Genomic DNA, 24,123 nt, shown 5'->3' with positions numbered 1-24,123 from the left:
ATGATATTCTTGTCAGTTTTTAATTTATATTTTTAGATGAATTTATCCAACAAGAGAGATTTAGTAGCCAATTAGCTTAGGTTCTTTCTATGCTGGCATAGGGATCACTAAAAAAAGGGTCATCTGCTGTGTCTTCAATAAACCACAGTAAATGGAAGCCTCAAAACCTTTATAGTATTTTATATTTTATACAGACAGTAGTTGTGAAACTAACATTATAATGTTCTCTCCAAGAGGGAGCTAGTGAAACATTTCACTGGGAAACCCCTGTGTCAAATGTTCCAAAAAACATCTGTATGATTCACAAAACAACACACACAAATAATACTGGCAAATATTACATCAATCACACATTTTTGTGGCTCAGCTAAAAGAATGAATGGCTCATGCAGTTGACTTCTGCTTACAATATTTTTAGTATTCACAAGCAGAATGCAAGTATCGGCTATATATTATAAAAGTCAATTTTAGCAGACTAACAGATGTTTCAAAGAATTAAAAAAATGGAATATTTCACCATATTTGCATATTAATAAGTAGAGAAGCAGGCATTTTTTGTCAAACTAGACAGGATTTCCATGTCTCAGGCTTGGCAACATATTTGCATGAATCAGCATTCATGTATCTGTAGCATCCCTCATAATGTGCATTGTAGTTGAGAAAACTTTCAGAATGATTTTCTATGCGGCTCCCCCAGTAACAGGACCAACTCTTAGCGTGCAATCCCTGACCAGATAAGGCAAGTAGCATTATCTAAGTTTGAAACTAAACATATACTGAACATGAAGTGATTCTCCACCATTTTACCCAATTTTATTTCAGGGATTGCATTGCTGTGTCCCTCACACCAGTTCTTACACTAACAGAACTCCACTCACTACAGTGACAGATCTGAATCAGTGTAGCTGAGGACAGAATCATTCCTTTGAACACCTTCCATTGAGAAATCTCTCACTCTGTAGGAGGTTCCACTAAAATCAGTAGGACTCCAGATAAAGTCAAGTACTACTTAGCACGAATAAAGGGGGCAGAACTGGGTCCTTCTCCCAGGTAATGGATTTCCTTTAATATCCTTCAAAACAGTGAAAAACATGTCACATGTCACAGTAGAGGCTAATTCTGAATTCACCCAGACTTACAGGTATCAAAAATAATTCTCCTAATATCAATGAAGTCACAATGGTGTAAATTAGATCACAAACAAGCAAGTACATTACAGACACCTTAATGACTAGTCTGGCAATTAAAACCACTGACAATTTAACACAATGGCTTCAAATTCACACACACACACACACACACACACACACACACACACACACAGCTTTAGCAAGTGAGAATAATGTCAGAGTGCAGCTTCCTTCCTGATTAGGTCCAGATGCCTGGGTGCATCCCTCCCTCAGTGGGATGCTGCTGGCTCAGTAAGTGGAAACAGTTCCCTGTCCCTGTCAGCAGTTCCCTGGCAGCAGTGAATCCTTGCTGACTCCTTCTGCCCACTGTTTCTTTCAGAGGGACCCTGGCAGCTTGGCTGTGTGTGCATGTAGTGATGGTTGTTGTAGAGACTGCTGGATTTGATTCTGGCTGGCTAGCTTTGACTTGATGGAGGGAGTGCACGAGAAGGGTGTAACAGAGAGCCGACTGGCTCCAGCTGACTTGTCTGCCTGTAGTGCTCCTGGCTGGCTGGCTGGCAGGGTGCTGCTCAGATATGTGTGGAATGTGTGCTGGGGGCTGATAAGGGGATCTCTGGTTTTCTTTCCCTGCTTGGTACATGTCCTGGCTCCTAGCTGGAGGGGATGGGAGTAATGGGGTCAGAGAAGGCCTCTCTCGGCACTCTAACCTACTTTGCTGTGGGCTGCCTTTGAGCAATAGTGTGGCTGTGCTTTACCTGAGTACCTGAGTCCTTTACCTGCTTATTTCCTTCACTGTCGGTGAGCTGGCTGGCTGTTTGTGGGGTGAGAGAAGATAAGGACCTTGCTTTCCTGATCTGTTTGCTAAGCTCACTCTGGCTGGTTGCAGGCAGTGAGTGCTGGCTGCACAGGCCAAGACAGTGGCAGGGGTGTCCCGAGCTCCCTTCTTGTGCTTGGTTCTGGGTCTGTGAGGGTGATAGAGGGGGTGTCTCAGCCTCCTTGCTGCCCTGGTGGGATGGTTCTGTGTGTGCATGTGCATGCGTGCAGGGGAAGAGTGCATAGAGAGGTGAGGTAGTCAGGGGATGCCCCCAGCTCTCTTACCTGCTTGCTGTACTTGCCACTGGCTTGACAGCTGTACTCGGAGCAGTGGTCCGATCCGATGGAGATGTTGTCTCCTGCCCCCACAAAAGTGTTGGCCGGGGGCAGTTCCTGCACAGCCTGGTGCTTTTTCCCGGCGGTGGGGGACTGCGGGTGCAGCTGGACAGTAGGCAGTGGAGAGCTGGATTTGTAATGCCGGGCCAGGTCAGGGCTGCCTGGCCCACCATTGACCGAGCGGTAGCGGCCCATGCTGGGGCTGTCGGAGAGCTTCTCGTTGACACTGTCGTAGCGCTGCCCATTGGGCTTGGAGGCCTCAACGGTGACGATGCTGCTGTAGAGAGGCTGCTTGCCCTTCTTTCCCTTCTTGTCCTTCTTGGGCTTCTTGGCCTTGTCATGCTGCTGTGGGGTGAAGAAGTCCTCGTGGTCCTTCTTGCCAGCCTCGTAGCCATGCTTGCCCTTGGAGCGGCAGTAGCGGGCCATGACCACCACCAGGATGAGCAGGATGACAGTCATGATGCCAGCCACAACACCGATGACTATGCTGAGGCGCTGCTTGCTCAGCTCATAGCTAGGGTCACCAGCAATGTCCTGGGCCAGGGGCGTGTGCAGGCTGCGGGCCACCTGGCTCTCCACCACGGTGGCATTGGAGAGGCTCTCGTTAACAAAGACATGAAGCAAGGCGGTGGTGGCCTGGGGTGGCTGACCGCTGTCATTCACCTGAACCACGAGACGGTGGAGGCCATAGTGCTTGGGCTCCAGCTTGCCCACAAGTGACACAACACCACTGGCTGGGTCGATCTCAAAGAGCCTGAAGGGGTTGCCACCTACAATGCTGTAGTTGAGGTCAGCGTTGAGGCCAGCATCAGTGTCAGTGGCCACCACGGTGGCCACCACAGTGCGCAGGTTGCTGGAGGGTGGCAGCACAGTGTAGGAACTGTTGCTGGGGAAGGTGACGGTGGGTGCATTGTCATTCTCATCCATGACGAAGAGGGACACAGTGGCAGTGGCTGAGTGGGGTGGTTCTCCGCCATCCACCGCCTTCACCCTGAAGGTGTAGCTGGTTTGCTGCTCCCTGTCGAAGGACATGGTAGAGTAGATGGTGCCCGTGTCATTCTCAATGGAGAAGATGCCAGCTGCACCATCCTGCTCACCAGCCTGGATGGACAGGCTGAGCTCAGCGTTGCGGCCCTTGTCAGCATCCATGACAGTCACCATGCCCACAGGGCTGTTGGGTTGCAGGTTCTCCTTCACATAGAAGGTGAAGACATCTTGCATGAAGCGCGGCTCATTGTCATTGCGGTCTGCCACACGTACCACCACAGTGGTGGAGCCCTGCAGCACCGGCACACCCTTGTCGCGGGCCATCACCTGGAACTCATAGGTGTCACGCTGCTCACGATCCAGCACGGCCTGCACCAGCACATCCCCAGAGTCGGGGTCGATGCTGAAGAGGCCGCCAAGTGTCTCAGCTGACAATGGCGACGGCTCCAGAGAGTAGGCGATCTCAGCGTTCTTGCCGCTGTCCGCATCTGTGGCCACCACCGTGGCCACTCGCTCACCTGGCACATTGTTCTCGGGGAAGGACACCTCTAGCACAGCCTGGCCGAACACAGGTGGGTTGTCGTTGGTGTCGCCAACACGCACGAGCAGCGAGTTGTTGCTTGACAGGCTGGGGCTGCCTGAGTCCACAGCCACGATCACCACATGGTAGTCGCGGACAGCCTCATAGTCGAGCGGTGCAGAGGTGTGAAGGAAGTACTTGCGCTTGTTCTGCGGCTCACCCTCACTCTCGCTGGCCGGCTTGAGCTGGAAGGGCACGTCCCCCACCACAGTGCAGGTCACCACACCGTTCTCGCCCTGGTCGCGGTCAGACACCTGCACCAGTGCCACCGGCGTGTCCACCAGCACATCCTCGGCCACGCTGGCCACGCCGTCCCGCAGCGGGATGCGCCCAATCTTGCGGATGTCAATGGTGGGCACATTGTCGTTCTCATCCCGGATGTTCAGCACCACCGTGGCCTTGTCGGTCTTGGGCGGCTGGCCCCGGTCGCGGGCCATGACGGTGAAGCGGAGCTGGTTGACCTCCTCGCGGTCAATGCGGTGCAGGACGCTGAGCCAGCCCGAGGTCTCATCCAGCCGCAGCAGGCGCCGCACCGACTCGGTGGCCGCCCCGAAGACGTACTCGATCTGCCCGTTCACCCCCACGTCCAGGTCGGTGGCCCGCAGCTGCAGGATGGGCGTCCCGGGGCTGCTGTTCTCCGCCAGGTCCGCCTCGTACACGCTCTTCTCAAAGCGCGGGCTGTTGTCGTTCACGTCGGTGATGAGCACCCGCAGGATGGCCTGGGACGAGCGCGCCGGCTCGCCGCCGTCCCGCACCCGCAGGCTCAGCTCATAGGAGTCCCGCTGCTCACGGTCCAGCGCACCCTTGACGATCAGCTGCGGCTGCTTCTCGCCGTCCACCGTGTCGGCCACCTGCAGCTCGAAGACGGTGCTGCGCCCGGCGCCGTCCGCCTCCTGCCGCCGCTTGCTGCCGCCGGGGTAGAGGGCGCCGTCGGCGGGCGCCGCGGCCGAGCCCGCCCCACCGCCGCCGCCGCGCCTGCCCCCGTCGCCGCCGGGCTCCTGCAGCAGCTCGTAGCGCTCGATGCCGTTGCGGCCGAAGTCGCGGTCGGTGGCGGTGGGCAGCAGGTAGAGCGTCCCCACGGGCCGGTTCTCCTCCACCGTGAGGGTGAGCACGGGCGACGGGAAGGTGGGCGTGTTGTCGTTGATGTCCAGGATGATGACCCGGCCCTCGAAGAGGTCCACCCAGCTCTGTGAGGGGCCGATCACCGAGACCTCAAAGTCCAGGAAGCACTCGTTCTCGTCAAAGATCATCTGGCACTGCGGCAGCTTCTCGCGGTCGATGCGCCGCTCCGTGGTGCTCAGCTCCCCGGTCATGTTGTCGATCTTCAGGTAGTCGGAGCCGGACTCCAGGCTGAACGTCACCTCGCCCGAGCCCGTCACGATGCCCAGGTCGGAGGCCACGTTGCCGATGCGGATGTCGGCGGGTCCCTCCTCGGCCAGCCGGTACCTCAGCAGCTGCTTGGCCGCGGCCAGGCTAAGCCAGAGCGGAGGAGGCAGGAGCAGCAGGAAGCAGCAGCAGCAGCAGCAGCAGCGCATGCAACCCAGGAGAGTCCGCATCTTCCTCATCTTCTCTGCACCCCAGCCCCCTCTCGCCCGCCCCCCCCGCACACTCCCCCGGGCGGCCACCGGGTACGCGGGCGAGCGGCGAGAAAAGCCTCCCGCGGCTGCAAACTTGTGGTCCCGGAGCCGGTGCAAGCGGTGGCCGGAGCCCTGGCGGCGGCTCCTCTCCCAGTTGCGAGGCACTCGCAGTTCACGGGACAGCGTGCGCTGCTGTTTAAAGATTCATCTCGGCAGATAGGACAGGATTTTCCTCCTCCTCCTCCTCCTCCTCCTTTTCCTCCTCCTCTCCGATTTTACTGTAATCACTTTGCAAGGTTTGCAATAAAAGCCGGAGCTGCAGAGTGCGAACCGAAGCCCCCCAGGTCGTCTTCCTCGCCGCTCGAGTTAAGTAGATCGCACTCTTTTCTCTCCCAGCCCTTTATGACCGAGGCATTAAGCTTTTCTCTGCCTCCCTCCCTCCCTCCGCATACGCAGGGGGGGGTGGCTGGAAAAATGTGAATCGCTTCATTCAAAGGGCTCGTGCCCGGAAAACTCCACAAATCCTCTTAGCAATGGAGAGGGGGAGGGAAGGAAAAAAAAGAAAAAAGAAAATGAAAGAATAGAAAATACAATGCAAAATCCCAGTGATGCACTTGGCGGCAGAGGAGCCGTGGTATTACAGAGCAGTCCCTTTGCTCGGCAGACAAGCACCCAGATCCATCTTCCTCAAATGTTCAGAGAGGATTTTTTTTTTCTTTTTTTTTGTGAACAACTCTGCGCAAGGTCATTAGTCACAAAGCAGCGCTACAAAACCCGCAGGAGCCGGAGCGGTGCGGGGCTGGAGCGAGGCACATCCGCCGGGCACCCGCCGGTCCCAAGTTTGGGGCTCGTGCAGCCGCAGTCGGCGGGCGGGCGCCTTACCTGCATCCGCGCCGCCGGGCTGCGGGCAGCGCGGGGCTGCGGCGCGGGGCGGCTCGCGAGTGAGATTGCAGTCTCCCGCCGCTTCCCTGACCGTCCCAATGCGAGGACCGGAGCTGAACTTGATCCTTGCAGTGCAAAGGTTAGTAACCAGGATGCGTGTCCAAAAGGCGATTCTGATTGAATCTCCCCGGAGCGGAACAAGCTGTAACTGGATCCCCCACGTGAATTCACACAGATTCTCAATTACATCCGTAGAGGCGGAAGACAGGGAGGGAGGGAGGAATGGGGGGAGCGATGATGCGATTAAAAAAAATATAAAATTTTAAAAAAGCAGAGTCCTATTTGCAGACGAAAGGCGAGCAGGCAGCGGGGTCCTCGGCTGCGGGAAACCGGCGGTTGTGCAGCGAAGCCCCTCGCGTGTGTCCGCGAGCAGTGCGGGGCAGTCGCTCTCCCGGCACGGCGGCTCGGGCTCGCCGGGGCTGAATGGCAACGGCGAGGCTTCCCACTCGCGAAAATCAAATAATCAGAAGGGGGAGAGGGGGAAAAAAAAGCAGTAAAGCGGCAAGTTTGCCCAAAGTGGTGTGAGCTGCTAGAGCCTCTCTCGGCGGCTCTTCCCTGACGCTGCAGCAGTGAGAGCCGCCTGCGCTACATACACACACAGAGAGGGGGAGAGGGCGGGAGGGAGGGAGGGAGGAGGACGAGCCAAGCGCTGCACTCCACAAAGCCCAGCCTCAGCCTCCGCCGCTGCCAGTGCAGCAAGTGGGATAGCGGCGGCACCAGCCCGAGCCTCCTGCCCGCCGGAGCGCGGCAGCTCTTACTCTCCCCTAACCTCTGGTCTCTAGCAATACCCCCCTTCTCCCCCCCCCCCTGCAGACTAGTTACCCAGAAATGATTTTTTCACAGCACATGTTTCTTCCCCTCCCGCGCCTTGTGCACCGCCGCAGGGGCAGGCAGCCCCTCCGCACCGCCCCGCACCTCTGCGGCGGGCTCGGGGCTCGTGTCACAGCTGCAGCCGCTGGAGCAGGATGAAACTCGGGGGGCTCAGAGATCCCCCGACCCGGCCCCTGCGGCTGCATTTCTTTTCTTCCCCCTCCTCCCTCCCCCTTTTCATCCCAGCTATTTGAATGCACGTTTTCAGCAGCCTTGTGTGTGCTCGGCAGGGGGAAAAAATGGACCCTCGGAGGCTGAGAGAATGGACTTGGGGGGAGGGAGACACATGGCAGAAAGAGTCGCGGCTTTTATTTCTGAGCCGCTGCAGGGGTCGCGGCCGCGGGCCGGCACCTCCCCTCCCCGGGCAGGTGGGGGAGAAACTTTAAGGCTCGAGCTCTCCTTTAACTTTGTGCATCTGCCCCCCCCCCCCTCCTTCTTTTGACTTTGTGCCTGTGGCATTTGCCTGCCCCCGTCCTTGCCACTCCGCCCGGGGCCGGGAGAGCCGGGGACACCGCGGCAGCCGCCCCGCGCGCGCGGGTTTGTCCGCCCGGGGGGACGAGCGCCCCGAGCCATGGCGCTGCCCCCGGCGGGGTGTGGACATGACTCAAAGCACCGATCGCAGCGGGTCCTTCTGGGCGGCGCGTGTGTGAGGCGAAGTGTCTGTGCCGGGGAGGGGGGGGCTTCCACCTCTCTCCCCCTGGACCGCCGGGACGTGTGTGTGCGCGCGTGTGTGTGGGCAGCAGGCTCGTGCCCCACGGCGGGGCGGTTCGCCCTCCCTCCCAGCCCGGCCGCGCCAAGCCCCCCTCCCGCAGCCGGAGACACTCCGCTTTATATCTGCAGCATCAGCGAGAAAGCCCGGCTCGGCGCAGGCTCAGTGCTCACCGCCGCAGTCCCGGCCGGAGGAGGGGGGAGCTCAGCGCCTTCGCAGCGGGTTAAGTGGGATTAATACCAAATCCCCATTATGTTTTTTTTTGCCGAGCAACTTGAATGCAGGAGTGCCGCTGCGGCCCCTCGCTGTCCGGCAGCGGCGCGAGGAGACTCCTGCCCATGAGGCGCGGCGGGCGGCAGTGCCCGGCCCGCGCGGCACCGCAGTGCCTCGCCCCCCCCCCGGCCTCCCTGCGCCGGGAAACCGCATGTGGTGCCCGGGGAGGGGAGGGCTGCGCGGCTCCCCCCACCCCCCGCCGTCAAACTTTGATGGGCTCCTGCTCTGCCACGACCTTTGCGGATCACAGGCTCCTCGCACCGGGGCTGCATCTCCCCCCCGTGCCCCCTGCTCGGCCAGAGCCAGCGGAGAAGCGCCGGCTTTGTCCTGCCCGGCGCCCCCCCGCGCGCACCCAATCTGCCTTGCACATAGCCTGCCCCCTCCCTCTTCCTCCTCCCTGCTGCATGTGCGGGTCTTCTCCGCTCGGGAGTCCCGCGTCCTTCACACTGGATTGGCTCCTCTCGCCGAGCAGAGGTAGCGGCCCCCTCCCTTCTTCCCTCCCCCGGGCGGCCCGGCTGCCGGCGTGGGAAATGGGGCCGACGTGCGCTGCATCCTGGATGAGCAGCGGTGCCTCTGGGCCACGTGCCTCGGCCCCGGAGGAGACGGGTCTACGCTGCTTGTCCTACATTTGCCCCCCACCCCCGCGATCCCTGCTGCCATTTTCTGAGGGGGGAGCTCCCCCCACCCCCGCGCTGTACTACCCCCCTCGGGAGGACGGGCTCCGCGACCCACTCCTGGCAGCTCCGGTCACAGATCACAGCAGCTCCAGTGTCAGCCGGACCAAGGCCAGCTGTTCCAGGAGCTGGCGATCTGCCCTGTTGGTTAAGCCTGTTGAGCTTTAAGGATCCCCCCTTACACACACACACACACACACACACACACACACTAGCAGCCCGCACATGCAGGCACCCGCAACTCCCAGGCAGGGAAGAAGACGCTCGCTCGTGTCCTGCAAGAGAACAGCTGATCGCTGCCTGCCGAGCCGGCATGTGGCGTGGGGGGCTCGTCTGCCTCTGACATCCCTCTCCCGTGTTATAGGCGGGGAATCCTTTTCAAGCCATCACCCGGCTTCCCCCCTCTCCTCTGCATCCTTAGGATTCCCTCCTCGGTGATTGGCATCTTTTGTCATTGGATCTTTTCGGCTGGAACAGGCAAAGGCACCGCTTAAATATGCAAATGTAATTAATTGTTAGCTTATTTAGATGTCTCGGCGGAGCCCTCCTCCACTGAACCACCGGCTCTTTCCCCCAGACAAGCTGCTCCCCCCCTGCAGTGTAGGAATGCCGGGGTCTCAGACTGCAACACAGCCGGTAGGTTCCGCGGGGGAGAGGGAGTGGGATGGGGGGAAACAGTGATCAAGGTTCGGAGGCAGGCGAGAAGGAGGTCGCGAAGGCAGGATCTCAGGTGGGCTTTCACTTCAAGGAGGTGGCATATTCATAATCGTATAAGGAAAAGGTTAAATACAGTAAACATGATAGCCAATTCTAGGGGAAAAAATAGAGGCGGTTAAAGCAGTTTTGACGGAAAGGCGAAACTAACTCAAGAACTCCACCAAGGGACAAACAGCTGCAATGACACCGTAACAGCACCGGGGGTGACCTTTCATCTTTCTTTTCTCCCGGATTTAGTGTAACCGGGTCCTGATCTCCCCACCTCGCAGCCCCACCGCTACTCTTCCCCCTCCAAAAGCTTCCTCCGTGTGCTGGCAGGGAAATGACAAAGAGCTGATGGCAAGAGGAGATGCTGTCCACTGCCTTTCACGGCCTGCAAATCCCATTTGCTTTACAGCACCATGTAACAGACTGAAGAGATTAAATTATTCATTGCAATAACAGCCTTTCTGATGGACATTAAAACTTAAGAGTTTAAATAAGGAAACCACAGATTTCCTTTTAAGCAGGTAATAACTGTTTGCATCCGTGGTTAGTTAATTGAGCACCAGCCAAACATAAAACTGGCTACCCTGTTTAAAGGAAACTTTTCACCCTGGTGCTTTTTATATGTATAGGAAAGACCTGATTTTTATTTAATACTGCTAGATAGAACAACAGTAGCCAGCTATTCAGCTACAGGAAATGGGTGGGGGGGGCATAGTTAAGCTACACATGTTTGATTAAAACTTTACATCCCTGGAACAAAATTTGAACTTGTCTAATTAAAAGAAGTAATAAAAATGGTTCTTTCATTCAGATATTATTTTACTGCTCTTTCTGAGATCCAGAATTTCTGGTGAAAGCCATGCAATTTAGAATGCCATTTAAAGGAGAAAGTGGGGCAGGTACATAGTCTATTTGTGTTTACCAATTTTTGACAGATTACATTATCTTCTGTACAAATCACTGTGATTTAGTTTTAAGATCTTTTTGTTTCCTAAATGAAGACATTTTCTATGTAGCAGTATTATTTTTAAAGGCACTCTGCACAGAGACAGTGACATCTTCCCATTGGGTGACAAAGCAATTTAATGTAAATGGACTGCAAGGATTATAGGTGGCTTTTCTTTCCAGTTGCAAGGACATTAGTAAAAGTTCTTTTTAAAAGTATATGAATTTATACAGTGGGCTAGATTTAGCCCTTCCATACAACCAATTAAATTCATTGAAGTTTCAGAGATGTAAGTCAGGACTAAATGTGGCTTTTAATTTTTAATTAAATTATCTTTCCATTCAAAGTCCAAAATAAGCTTGAGGGAAAGGGCATACAGACTGAAATTAGACTGAAATAACAATAACAAATTAGACTGAAATAAAGTGCTTATGTCCATATCCACAAAATTACTTATGTGTGGTGGTGCTCAACCTCACTATGCCTAGTTTTAGGAGCCTAATTTTGGGGGTGGATTTCCAAAACTGCTCCCTGTATAGTGAATGGGATGAGGGAGGTGAGGAGGGGGTGAGAGAATTATAAGCATGTCCCACCTACAGCCCAGCAACTTGAACCCTGGTTTCTGACAGGTTTGAGAGCAGGGACTGGAGACCAGTCTGTAACAAGTCAACTTTGGCTCTGGAGTGCGTCAGAGGACTCCAGCTCAAGATCCACCTGTTTAGACAAGTCCTCAGATGCCAAAGAATGAGTGTCGCAAAAGCAAGCACCCACGAGCGACTTCCAAAGAGGGTGTTTGAAACCCTTGTCCTGGACTCATCCGTATGAGTTTGGTATTCAAAATCTATATCTTCCTTCTGGACTTAGGTTCCTAAGGCATCCCTTTAGGCTAAGAGAAGTGCCTAACTTTATTCTGTTACCATGTAGCTGGAGAAGATAGGGATGGTACAGCAGCCCAATAGTTTCACTTGCTTGTTCAGGAAATGCCTTAGTCATCAACTCTGGGGTGTAGCACTTTCCACTCGAATGTCAAACTGTGTCATTGTTCAGCAAAGAATCCATAGTACTAGAAAGTAAGCAAGGCAGAGACTATGGACAGATATATTTTTAACTATTTTACTAAGAGGAGGGTGAACTGAGGCTGGGGGAATGTATCAGCTGTTCCAGTGTAACTGTTACATCTGCCTACTCCTCTAGGGATATAAATTAGCTAAATCACTGTAATCTTAGCCTTGAAAGATGAAGGATTAAAGTTTCAATAGTTCTGCTACACTATCAGCATGTCAAAATCATTTGATATGAATACCATTGTTACATTTCTCTATACCCAGAGCATGATTTAAGGGCAAGATGGACAAGCATAACCCAATGATGAGAACAAATCTCTGAGGAGGGGATTCCTGTGTTCTGGTCTTCACTCTAGAGACTGCTTCTGCATTTTGCATCAAGGAGTCATTAGATAAAATAAATAATCAAGGTTGGTAAAAAAAACAACCCCAAAACTTTAAGGCTGCCCCCTCTTAGAGGAGTGTATTCATCATGCATACCCTTTTCCACAACTGGTTTTGCCTCTGACCTCTTGAATCTTACGTTCTTTGCTTCACAGTCAACAAAGCCCACCACCCAGAGGGTGCATCTACATATGCACTAAACTGCACAGTTGTTACTGGCGTTACTGCACAGTCTCGATGTTGCACAGGTTTTTTTCCACAAAGCTGCTGAGTAGCAATGAGCTACTGTGCAGTAGTGTTGGTATCACAGTTCATGCCCGCCAATGCTACAGTGCAATGATCTATAGTGACAAAGCTTGTTGCTATGGCAACATAGCATCTCATGTAGATGTGCCCAGTGTGTCCTGTAGTGTGGTGCTCACAGTACTCCCATGGAAAATGAGGGTTTGAACTCCCTTAGGTTTAGGAGGGCCTAGAAAACCACTTAGACCTCTTAATTTCCGGGTAGTTGTTTTAACCACTATCCTATATATAAAGGTGAATAGCATCGTCATCACCTTCTCTTGTGCTCATGTCTTAATGGGAAAAGGTGAGCCATGTCCTGCCAAATTTTTGAATGAATGTGTCTGTGGCTCCTGTGATATGTGATGAAGTTAGTGCAGGCAGTTTATGTTATGAGTACTCTGAGAATACTACTGGATTGAGCCTTTCAGGGTCATAAGGTTCAAGGCTGCCTAGTGTGTTAATCCTAAAAAGCCATATGCATGAAGTAAGAGATGCTGAGTGCCTCAGTCCAGCCTAGATGGCAGTGCCTGTTTGCATATCAATGGAAGAGTTTTAGGCACTTAAGTATCATTATAAGTGGAAAAGGTGATGTCCACAGCTATTCAGGTGACTACACAGTTAGAAAGGTGTTATTATGTATTGTGGTCAGAATATTTACTCCTGTTGAAAGATTTTATCATTTTGAAACCTGGATCCTTCTACATGTTTGGGAGATGTTTCCCTTGCAATCAGTGAACCATTGGAAAATAAGGGAAGTTTACAGTCATAGCAAACTGGAGTTCAGAGGAAATCTGTTCACAAAAGAAAAACCCTACACCAGGGAATCTGAGGGGCATGTGGAATAATAACTGTTTTACTATTACTGCAATAAAGATCTTTTAAACTACTGTTTCCATGCCTGTATATTTCTATTAGCTATTTCTTTACAAAGTCCAATACACACTAACTATAACTAACTGTCTCTGTTCCCCATGCAGGACATCCTGGGTTAATTTTTTTTTTTTCTGCATTTGCAGCTGTGCATTCCATATTTTAATTGTCTTTTCAGTGTGCTACAAGTATTTTTTCCATGAGTTAAAGTCTTGTTTTGTGTTAAATGAGGGTAATACATCATAAAATATTTTCTTTAATACTCTTATAACATCCTGTATAACCCTTAGTTCACTATTAACGTAAAGGATAGCTGTAAAAGATTTGGCACATTTGCCTAAATTTGCTATTTCAGTCACCCAAGTAGAAAAGAAAAGAACCAAACAAAATGGCAGTTCTGCAGATTTCAACATAGGATCCTTTGGTTTTAAAATTCTAATAATATTGCAGTTACTTGATTTAAATACTGGATTTGCTGGAGCTCCAGTGCCTTGTGTATTTTTTTCCTCAGTATTAGTGACCTAATACCTAAATGTGCTATTTTTTAAGTCTGTACCAGTGGTTCTCAAGCTTTTTTAAACTCAATGCACACCCCTCATTAGATTTAAGGTACCCCTTGCAAAATGCCACCTTTTAGTTTTCACTGTTTTGGGTTTTTTTTTTTACTATGGAAATATAATAGATAAGTTCTTATATTTTGAAGAACTCAGAAAGATCACAACCGGTTAGAATGTTTTTGGCATTATGGGATTCCTATTTGAAATCTCTGGGTTTATCTTGTGATTCTTACCTAAATTAATGCACACCTAAGAGCATTAATATTTCATGACACTCTGCAACACCCTTAGAAGGATCTTATGGCACCCCAGAGTGTTACACAGTAGCACAACTGAATGGCGGGTGATTTGGGCAGCAGACCCAGGAGCTGCTTTTGTCAGGGGTGAGGGGTGCAAAAGCATCTGCTGGGCTGGGGTGACTGGTGCCTCCTGAGTTTGGGGGGGCACAATTTTTGGGCGGGCCAAGGAATGGGTCAAAAGCCCCATATCCATCAATAATGATACATTACAATCTGCCTGGCAACTGACTCCCCACCCCAGCCCCTGGCTTGTTTACTTTTCATTCCATCCAGGAAGAGCACACACCAACTGCTGCAGCTTCCTTAGCCTGACGAAGGGTTTTTGAACCCGAAAGCTTGCTTAATAACTATTCTCCAACCATTTGGGTTGGTCTAATAAAAGATATCAAATTCACCCAAGGAACCTTGTCTGCCTATATCCTTAGACCAACATGGCTACAACCTAAACCCCCATATCCACTCTTATATTTCTGTGCTGTGACCCACCCCCAACATGCTGCCAGCCTGCATAGCTAAAAAACTGCCCCATCCTGAGCGGTGCTGAGTTGGGGCCCAATCTGAGGTGGGGTATGTGCCTCCCCGCCCCGTACCCCACTACCAGTCACCTGTGGCTGCTGCTATAGCAATCAGCATGGCCCATGCATCGCAGCTGCCCCAGGTGCAGAGCTGCTTTGCTACGCCTCTGGTGTCATGGCACCCAAGTTGAGAATCACTGACCTACATATGTATTTATACTTATTATTAAAGAATGCCAAGTGTCTCTCTTTGCTATGATTTATAACAAAAGTGTTACACTTCACTCAAAATTCATGATTTCTTTCTTGTGAACTAAGGGAAGGGTAAACCTTATCTCCCAGCCCAAGCTCTGTGATCATGGGGCCTGGGCTGGGAGATCCTTATCTCCCAGCACCAGCTCCATGATGGCAGGGCCAGCACTGGGAGAGAAGGATCTCTCAGCTTGGGTCCCATGACTACGGGGTCAGAGTGGAAGATAGGGATCTCCCAGCACCAACCCCATGATTGCAGAGTGGGGGCTGGGAGCTTCCTGATGCCAGGGCAGGGGGACATTGTCCCCACACTCTGACAGCAGGCAACTCCCAGGGACAGGGAGCAATCTCCCATCCCCTGCTGTCTCCTGCTGCCCAGTTGACCGGGAGCACACTTCCTTCCAGTCAGAGGTCTACACGTGCTGTACTGCCCAGTTACCAATCTCAAATAGGTTTGCTACTTTCATTTGCAGGTAACAGATTTACTCATGATTACAGCCAATTACTGAATGGTAAGCATCTGCACATGTAGATGCAGATGGTTACTGTACAGTAATTAGCTCTACTGTACAGAAAAGCATCTCATACCTTAATCTGTGCCTGACACGTGATCGTGTCAGGAACTCAATTTTTTTTCTGAAAAAAGTTAGCTTCTAGCTACTGTAATTGAGAAGGAAAGTTTGAAAATGTGAGCTGAGTGTATATACTGTAGTGACCTCTGTCTAGGTTTGCATACAACCAGACACAATAGTTCTGGGGTGGTGAGCTTCCCCATTCATCCAGAGGCAGGGGGTGGGTGGACATAAACTACAACTAGGACTTGTGGGCTAGTTCTGCCAATGCTTGCCAAGACATTGTTTGTGTGTCCAGGGAAGAAAGTGAAACTGGTCCTGTGTTGTGTGTACCCATGCAAACAGAAGCTCTGTGTCTGCTAAGTAAGTACTGATGCTCCCCTGCTCTCACCCCTGCCTTTCTATGAGCAGAAGAGGACCCTCCTGCTTGCTCCTGAAAAGAAGGCTTCCTCTTCCTGTCTAGTAAGGGAACACATTACTCCTACAACTCCAAGTGAAGCATAGGATTAAATAGGCAAAGGCTTGGAGTCCTAGGGAACTTAGAACTGTGCCTTACACTGGACAGATTTTAAATACTTTATCTGTGATGGATGTATTTCTCTGCTGCCTCCTTTACTCTTTCACTTTGTTCCATGAACCGATGCACACATTTTATGTCTATTTTAACTCATTTGTAAAGTTTTCTGGGATTCAACCCTCTGATAATTGCATTTATAGCTCATTTTTTAAAAGTAATAAGTACAGTACAGAGGGTTTCTGAGGACCTACAATATATCCAGAGGAAGAGATACTGATAAGCTTCATCATTTTTCATCTGATAGAAGCCTAACATACCTTTCTGTCTATTCATACTGCAAGATGATTAAAAAGGTGTTCTTCAATAAACTAAACTTCATCCAGGAGTAGGCAGGAAATAACTGCAGTCTAGGAACATTAAAGAACACACAGAACATTTGTGTTTCAAGATCATGGGGAAAAGAGAAATATAATAAAGCAGGAAGACTACAATATTGGGATAATATCTAAGGCTATAGAGCCAAACACCACTGAAGTCATTAAGAACTATATTCTATTTCACCTATTAGACATCCAAGGGGTCGTACACACCTATGTGTGATTTAACTGCATCCTGCTCAAGTCCCTGAAAAACCATTAATGAAGCTATGTTTGTAACAAACCAACACCTTTCCCTTAAGATTCAGCAACAAAAAGAAGAGAACAGGAGGAAGACCCACCCATCTTTTACATTAACTGCTTTTCAGGGGTAGAATAAAGGAATCTAAGAGACGAAACATAATTTATCTCTAAATCTTCCATTGAGTAAAATGGGCTTGGCCTCAAGCTAAAGGTGTGAAACTGATGGTTAAGCATTTCATGCAGTTCATAATCAGAAGAAAAAAATGAAATCAATACTAATAGACCTATTTAGGGGTAAATATCGATTTTATTATTTTTCCATAGAGATTATATTTATTCAATGAGGTGACCACCTGTGTCACTGATGCAGGAAACATCATCATTTAAGTTAATTTAGAAATCTAAAACTCACTCTTAAAATTAGTTTGGATTTGTTGTCCTACTACTCCTATTGGAAGGCTCTCAGATTCTTTCCTGAATTTATTTATGGCCAGCATTTACTCATTTGTGAATTGTCCAACATTAGTCTTTTCTCTCCTTTGTCTTTCTCATTCTGACATATTTATATAGAACAATCAAATCCATGATGAGGGTTTTTAAAATTTCTCCTGTGATATATTCATTACCCAGATCATCATCATTGTCCGGCTCCGCACCTGCTCTAGTTTTAATTTAATTTTTTTGAATATATGTACCCAGAAATATACAAAGTATTCCTAATGAGGTCCTATCAGTCTCTTATAGAATGACATTATTGTCTCCTTATTTCTAATGGAAACGCTTTGCTGTTTTTCACTAATACAGTAGTAATCCCTGTCATAATAGAGTTCCTAAAATTCATTGACATAGAATCTATAATTTAATGTACCAGTTCTCCCACACATATTCTCCCTAAGATACATATTATCCAGTCCCCTCAACTTAGTAAATTGAACTGTGATTTTTGCATGCACCTCAGATACAGTAATATACATTTCCATTACCTCATTCCCATTATCCATCCTGACTTTGCTGCCCTGTTCAATATCATCATCCTTATTGAGATCAGGGCAAAATATTTATTTAGCTTTGGGCTATATCTTGGTCTCCTTTAATCTCTATCTTCACATATAAATGCCTTTATTTTCCTGATAGTAACAATGTCAACTGAATAAGACTTGACTCAGGTTTGTCACTCTACTGAAGTTTGGGAGGTGACACAATGATAGACATTTGCTGCTGATTCCTCACTGTCTGTCTGTCTATCCATCTGTATCATTTATCTGTAATGTCAATCACTTCTCTTGTCTAAAAGCTATACAGACAGAGAAAGAATAAGAGCAAGAAAGCAGGAAGTGAGTCAAAGACCATTTCAGGACAAAGAGCAGGGAAAGGTCTTGGCAAAACTGAACCATCCACTCCAGACCATGTGAATAATTATATACACAGAACACCTATAAAGTAGCAAATAGCTATGGCATTTAAGGAAGATATGGTTGTTTAGAATACCATAGGTCATCAGGTGCAAATGTGGTCATCAGGTGCAAATGTGGTCCAAATAATTGGACTTTTGGATTTCAAGTTTGGCACAAAGAAAATAAGGAATATATGATTAGTAACCACCTCTAAAAATGTTTGAAGTGATTTGCTTAGCATCACACAAGAACTCTGTAGTAGAGGCAGGGATAATATCCAGCATTTATCAGTAGCAGTCAAGAGCCTGGATCATAAAAAAATCCTTCTTCTTGCAGTTCCCTTGTTCCTTCCTCATTCACTATACAAGTTTTAACTTCTGTAACAATCAGAAATTCTGCAGGGTTCATTGCCAAACCCTAATTCATATCTAGAACAGATCAACCCTATGCAATGAATGAGAGAGGGATCCTGTGGAGACAAATGGCATGTGATGCAATTAATTAAGGGCCATCTCATAAAACATAGCACAAGTGGACTAAATTAATGTTATACAAATAACCATTATTCTATCATTTTCTAACAGTTATGTGTTTGACTTTGCAACATCAATAATACTTCTTCTTTACTTCATATAAGTGAATGTGCAAATCTACTTATATAATTTGTATTCCATGGTGCCTGACAAACAGATGAAGGAAAGGATCCTCACCCCAAAGGGTGTGAAATCTAAACTCATTTCAGTTAAGAGGAAAGTAATTTCAATAAGCTTTCACAGGAGATGAAAAGGTGGGAGAGGTTCCCAAATGTTCTGTGCTTCTAATATGTGTTTTACCACAAATGTGAAAATTGTTTCTTAAAAAGCGTGACCAAGGCTTACAGACTACAGGGAAGAAGTGTGATTTTTGAGGAGGGACTTCAAAGATGACAGACTGGCAATATGGCAAATCAGAGCTTGAAGTGATTTCCAAGCATAGTGAACTGCATGGAAGGAGTCCAGGGACAAGAGGGGGAAAAGAACACTGAAAAAGAAGGATGGAGTACCTTAGATATAGTTTACTTCTGCCCAGAATTTCAGGCTTCTTCCAAATGCAACCACCCTTTCTTGTTATGACTCCAGCCCTCCTATTCTCTGTGGCTGTATCCAACAATCCTTTGCCAATTCCAGTGTTCCAAAAGAACAACACTGCAGTGCTGATAATCTGAGGGTCATAAATAACAACAGAAACTAAAAGTGGAAAGCTGAGGGATGGAATATTGACAAAATTCAGGATAGAGCTATTAAGGCAGAAGCACTAGAATTTGCTGCTGCTGTATATTGTCCCTTATATTTTTATCCTTATAATCATAGAATCATAGAAAATTAAGGTTCCAAGGGACTTCAGGAGGTCATTTAGTCCAGCCCCTTGCTCAAAGCAGGCCCATCCCCAACTAGATCATCCCAGCCAAGGCTCAGTCTAGATGGATGTTAAAAACCGTCAAGAATGGAAATTCCATAACCTCACTGTGTAACCTTTTCCAGTGTTTTTCTAGCCTTCTTATGAGAAAGTTTTTTTCCTAACATCCAACCTAAACTCCCTTAGTTGCAACTTGAGACCATAACTCCTTGTTCTGTCATCTGTCACCACTGAGAAGAGTCTGGCTCCATCCTCTTTGGAACCACTCTTCAGGTAGCTGAAGGCTGCTATTAAATCCCCTCTCAGTCTTCTTTTCTCCAGATCTAAATAAGTTCCCTTAGCTTCTCCTCATAAGCCAGGTTTCCCCAGTCCCCTAGGCATTTTCATGCCCTTTGCCGGACTCTCTCCAATTTGTCTACATTCTTTCAGTAGTGGGAGCCCCAAAATTAGACATAGTTCTCCAAATGTGGCCTCACGAGTGATAAATAGAGGGGAATAATCACTTCCCTCAGTCTGCTGACAGTGCTTCTACCAATGCAGCCCAGCATGCTGCTAGACTTCTGTGCAACAAGGGCACACAGTTGGTTCATATTCAGTATATTGTCTTTAATAATCCCTAGGTCCTTTTCTGCAGAGGTGGTGCTTAGCCAGTCAGTGCCCAGCCTGTACTGGTGCATGGGACTGGTCCATCCTAAGAGCAGGACTTTACACTTGTCCTTGTTGAACCTCATGAGATTTTCTTCAACAATGTGGAAGATGGGATGGAGTATATCTTACTCTCAGGAAGTTTGCAGATGACACCAAGCTGTGGGGAGTAGTCAGGCTAGGATTCAGAGAGACCTCAACAAATCGAAGGATTGGACAAAACGGCAATGTCATGAGGCTCAGTAAGGAAAAGTGAAAAGTCCTGCACTCAGGACGGAACAATCCCATACATTGGTACAGGCTGGGGACTGACTGGCTAAGTACCAGCTACAAGAATTCCTAGTAATATCGTTGTTCAGGCTCTCTTTCAGACCTGACTAGGAAGACACTGACCTTTGGCTAAGGGTAGGGAGTAATGAGCCACAAAATATTGCTCTCAAAGAGAACTTTCTTCATTCTAAAGAAAAAATAAAAGCTTTAAATACCTATCTCTTGACCCACTTTTAAGATGGCTTATTTCCATTGTTCACTGCCCAATAAATAAGTGTTAACTGGAGATTAATAAAGATATCCATCTTTCTATGGCTAGTTTGCCAAGATCTGAGGCATTGTTACAATGATAAAGCATAGACACCTAAGACAGGATACATTTCCATTTTAAACAAGGATGTGGGGATGTCAGCTTGTCATATTTGCTATGTATTTATACTCCGCCTTTTCTTGAGAAGGCATTTTTGGTTAGTTTTATCTGTTTGCTGTCTCCATGTGCACTAAGACCATTCCACTCTGTAGTAAAATATCTGCATTCCATTTTAGCCGTTCTAAAGCCAAGTAATTATAAAGTCAAGACTTTCTTTCACTTTAATGTGGGAATGAATATAGATGCAAGACTTTGAAACATTTTGATGCTTCTTAGTAAACTTTCAAAAATATTCTGAAGACAGTTATGTTTATAAAGGAGGTTCAATCTCATTTGCCTCATTATCTGCTTTGAGGGGTTTTTTTTTACTTCTCTGAAAGACTTACACTTTTGTAGTCCTTCTGCTCATAGTGCTTTCCCAGCATCAGTAGGAGCAGAAAAGAACTGATGTTTCCCTTTGCTTCCCTTGCTGGGGAAATAGCAGTACAAGCACAATCTTTCATTGCTGATGAAGGCGTTTTATGGTGTTATTTCATATTCTCTCCAAATGCTGCATCTGCCAACACTTCATGTCCCTGTCTGGCCTCCACCACCCAGCATTTTCCCAGCAGGAACTTAAAATCAGACTGACAAAGTTGTCTCAGTTTTATTCTGCAGCAGGACTTTGTGAGAAGAGTTATAATTAGAAATAGCAGCACAGATGCAATCCTGGAGAAGTGGAAGAAGGCAAAAAAGAAGGGGAAAAAAGGCAATGCCAAAAGGAGATGGACACTTCAAATCTTGCTTCACATCTTTGCATTTCATACCAGCATGGGTCAGGAACTCTGTAGAGGTATACTTGCCTAGTGAGGGGAAGTATTGAGATCCTTGTAATACTCTACAGATCTCCTCCATCTGGATAACTAAATTATAAGTGAAGAGTAAGAATAAAGTAACTTGTGTCCCAGTCAGTCTCAGTCTGAGGGCTACTATTTTGTGGGATATAAGCAGACAAAGCCATTCTTGGCTTGTATTAGGCATTTTCATTAATATATGTTCAGAGCCTCTCGTTATGTTACCTAGTTTTTAGGATTTGGTGGGAATGATGCAAGAGTGAAAGAATGGAGCATATTTCAAAATTATGTTCTATATATCCTTACCGTTGCCATCCTAGGCCATTGCAGGAATAAGTAACTCTAATAACCGTTAGCTGAACTGTTTCATTATGAACAAGCGTGAACTTAAATAGCCTTCGTATCAAAAGGACTGATGAGAGAAAGATATTTAGCAGGGGAAAAATGCTGAAGAGAAGTGAAGAGCTTAATTTTACTGTGAATTTGTATGCGAGATTCTTTTCACTACCAAGAGCTATTATTTGTAAATCAGTTGCCTGAAGCAATGAGGTCCAGGTTTAAACGCCTAGAGGTCTAGGTTTAAATGTCCTCTTAGTACCATAAAACACTACTAATTAAAACCCAAATCCAAAAAAAAATAAAATAAAGAAAAAATAAAAAAAACCTCTTCTAAATTTCTGTACTAGACAATAAATTTCCTGTCCAGAAGTACTGAACGTTGTGAATAAAAAACAATGGAATTTCTTTTATCAAAAGACGAAGGAACACAGCATCAGTTTTGGACAAAAACTAATGCAACATCCTTCTTTTCAACATCTTGGCAGTAATCTTTCAACTAAACTCTCCGCAGCTGGTACAAATATCCCATAAACAAATTGGCCTTCAATATACCACTCTTCCACTTTCTGCTCCATTAGTTCAGTTCAGTTTGGTATCAGTGATTAGAACAATCACAGAATTCTGTGGTGCAATCAGGCAAGCCTGTTTCAACTTCAAGGGAAAGTGTGGTGTAGAGTACCAGCACCTAATCTCATTATAATTATTTCAATTTTCTTGATGTTAAGTATGGAGGGGATGAATCTTTGTGGAAACTATCTTAGATCTTGCATTGCTGCTCACTGTGACTTTAAGAAAAAACTTTCGTTAGCATTGACTCTTACTGTAAAGCTGCCTTTGAGCTGTCACCTCAGTATCATGTCTTCCCAAAGTATTCAGTAAAAAGGAATCAATGACATGAACAGAGTTATTGCCACGAGACAGAAACTTCTTTCTCCACTAAAATCTGTCTCCTTTGGTATTTGTATCCAGTTTCAGTGAGTCTCTAAAATGTCAGTTGGATGATCTGTGGCTAAAGGGTGCGTCCACACATACAAGCATGTGCGCATGCAGCAGCTCAAATAGAAGCAGTGGAAATTGAGCCAGGGCTTTTTGCTTCAGTGCAAGTGCTCGGACATGCACTTTGTTGTGGAGCAAATCATGCCACTTGGGGCAAAATAACGCTGCCTGGCTCCTCCCAGATCTTCAGCCAGGGGGAGTTAGAGCCCGGGGCCAGCACCTGTGCTGGCCCCAGCAGTATAAAAAGCTGCCCTGTCCTAGCCCCAGCAGTATAAAAAGCTGCCCTGGCAAGTAGCTCAGGGCTACTAGCTCTCAGGAGCTTCTGGGGCCTAGCCAATTGGTACTTGTGGATACTACCCCTTGTGTCAGCTGGACTGCTGAAGCAGCCCTGAGAGTTCCCTGCACCCTCTACCCACTGCAGCAGTCTGGCCGTGGGGGCTGCTGCCTGGCTGTGACCTGCTGTGCACCTGCCAGACTTAGATGGGGACTGCAGAGCCAGTAGAGGCATCTGCCCCTCTAGGCCAGCTGCCAGTAGACTGCGGTTGCAGGGTTGGCCTTTGTGAAGCACTACTGCCATGTGTGCCCCTGCCCGGCCATCTGGGCAGCTATCACCCGGAAGATGTTCTGGGTGTGGTGACCTGCTTTGAACTGTCAAAGCATGTCCTCCTGGCCCCATTTGTCCAGGAGGTCAGCCGCAAGATTCCAGCTCCCAGCAAGCAGGTCCTAGCAGGAATTCTGGTGTTCCCTATTGGAAAACTGAAAAATCCCTGATAAAAAAAATCCCAAAGTCACTCTGTAAAATACCCCCAAATCCATGTTCCTCCACAAGTAAAACAAAAGACCACTATAAAGACAGAGAGCAAGACAGAGACAGTGATCACTTGGACAATGTTTTATTGATATATCTTACAGTGTTAAAGTAAGTCTCATCATAATAATAAAGTGAACTCTAAATACATGTTTCATGAATTCATGAATACATGTTTTGCTGCACTCCCACAGGGCGATGGTCCCCACACAGGGGTTTGGCCCTCTCACAAGGGGTACGGCCCTCCAACAGGGGGTTCAACCCCCACACAAGGGGTATGGGCCCCCAACAGGGGATTCAGCCCCCACACAAGGGGTATGGCCCTCCAACACGTGGTTCGGCCCCTCCACAGGGGATTCAACTCCAAAACAAGGGATATGGGCCCCCAACAAATGGCTGAATGGCCCTACAGGGGCTACCACCCCTCTTGAAAGGCCCACATGCCCCACTTCAGCCCCCGATTGCTGCCCCACCTGGTCCCATCCCCCACCAGCTGCTGCAGCCTCCCCAATGGCTGCCCCACCCAGCCTCACCCCCGCAACTTGCACACCCAGGCCCCCATGGCTACCCCACAACCCCAGGTACCATCACTTAAA

The 24,123-nt window shown here is 48.3% G+C and overlaps 1 protein-coding gene and 1 long non-coding RNA gene across 6 annotated transcripts in view; one reads left to right on the top strand and one right to left on the bottom strand.

Annotated features, from left to right (window-relative positions):
* Positions 1-7,047, bottom strand: part of PCDH7 (protocadherin 7) — a 415,654-nt gene extending 408,607 nt beyond the window's left edge. For 2 of the 5 annotated variants that reach the window (XM_059721625.1, XM_059721624.1), the window contains exon 1: positions 2,229-7,047. In XM_059721625.1, coding sequence (XP_059577608.1) covers positions 2,229-5,411 — 3,183 coding nt within the window. In that variant the 5' untranslated portion in view covers positions 5,412-7,047. The remainder of the gene's footprint in view (positions 1-2,228) is intronic. The other 3 variants (XM_059721622.1, XM_059721623.1, XM_019480387.2) reach the window with 2 other exon arrangements.
* A 604-nt stretch (positions 7,048-7,651) lies between these two features.
* On the top strand, positions 7,652-13,163 carry LOC132248529 (uncharacterized). The gene is made up of 2 exons (XR_009459750.1): positions 7,652-9,527; positions 9,846-13,163. It is a non-coding gene; the product is annotated as an uncharacterized LOC132248529 (long non-coding RNA).
* Positions 13,164-24,123: the final 10,960 nt, after the last annotated feature.

The sequence above is a fragment of the Alligator mississippiensis genome, chromosome 2 (assembly GCF_030867095.1).
Source record: "Alligator mississippiensis isolate rAllMis1 chromosome 2, rAllMis1, whole genome shotgun sequence".
NCBI classification, from domain to species: domain Eukaryota; kingdom Metazoa; phylum Chordata; order Crocodylia; family Alligatoridae; genus Alligator; species Alligator mississippiensis.
The sequence above is the reverse complement of the archived record's forward strand: the minus strand, read 5'-3'. Positions and strand labels throughout refer to the sequence as shown.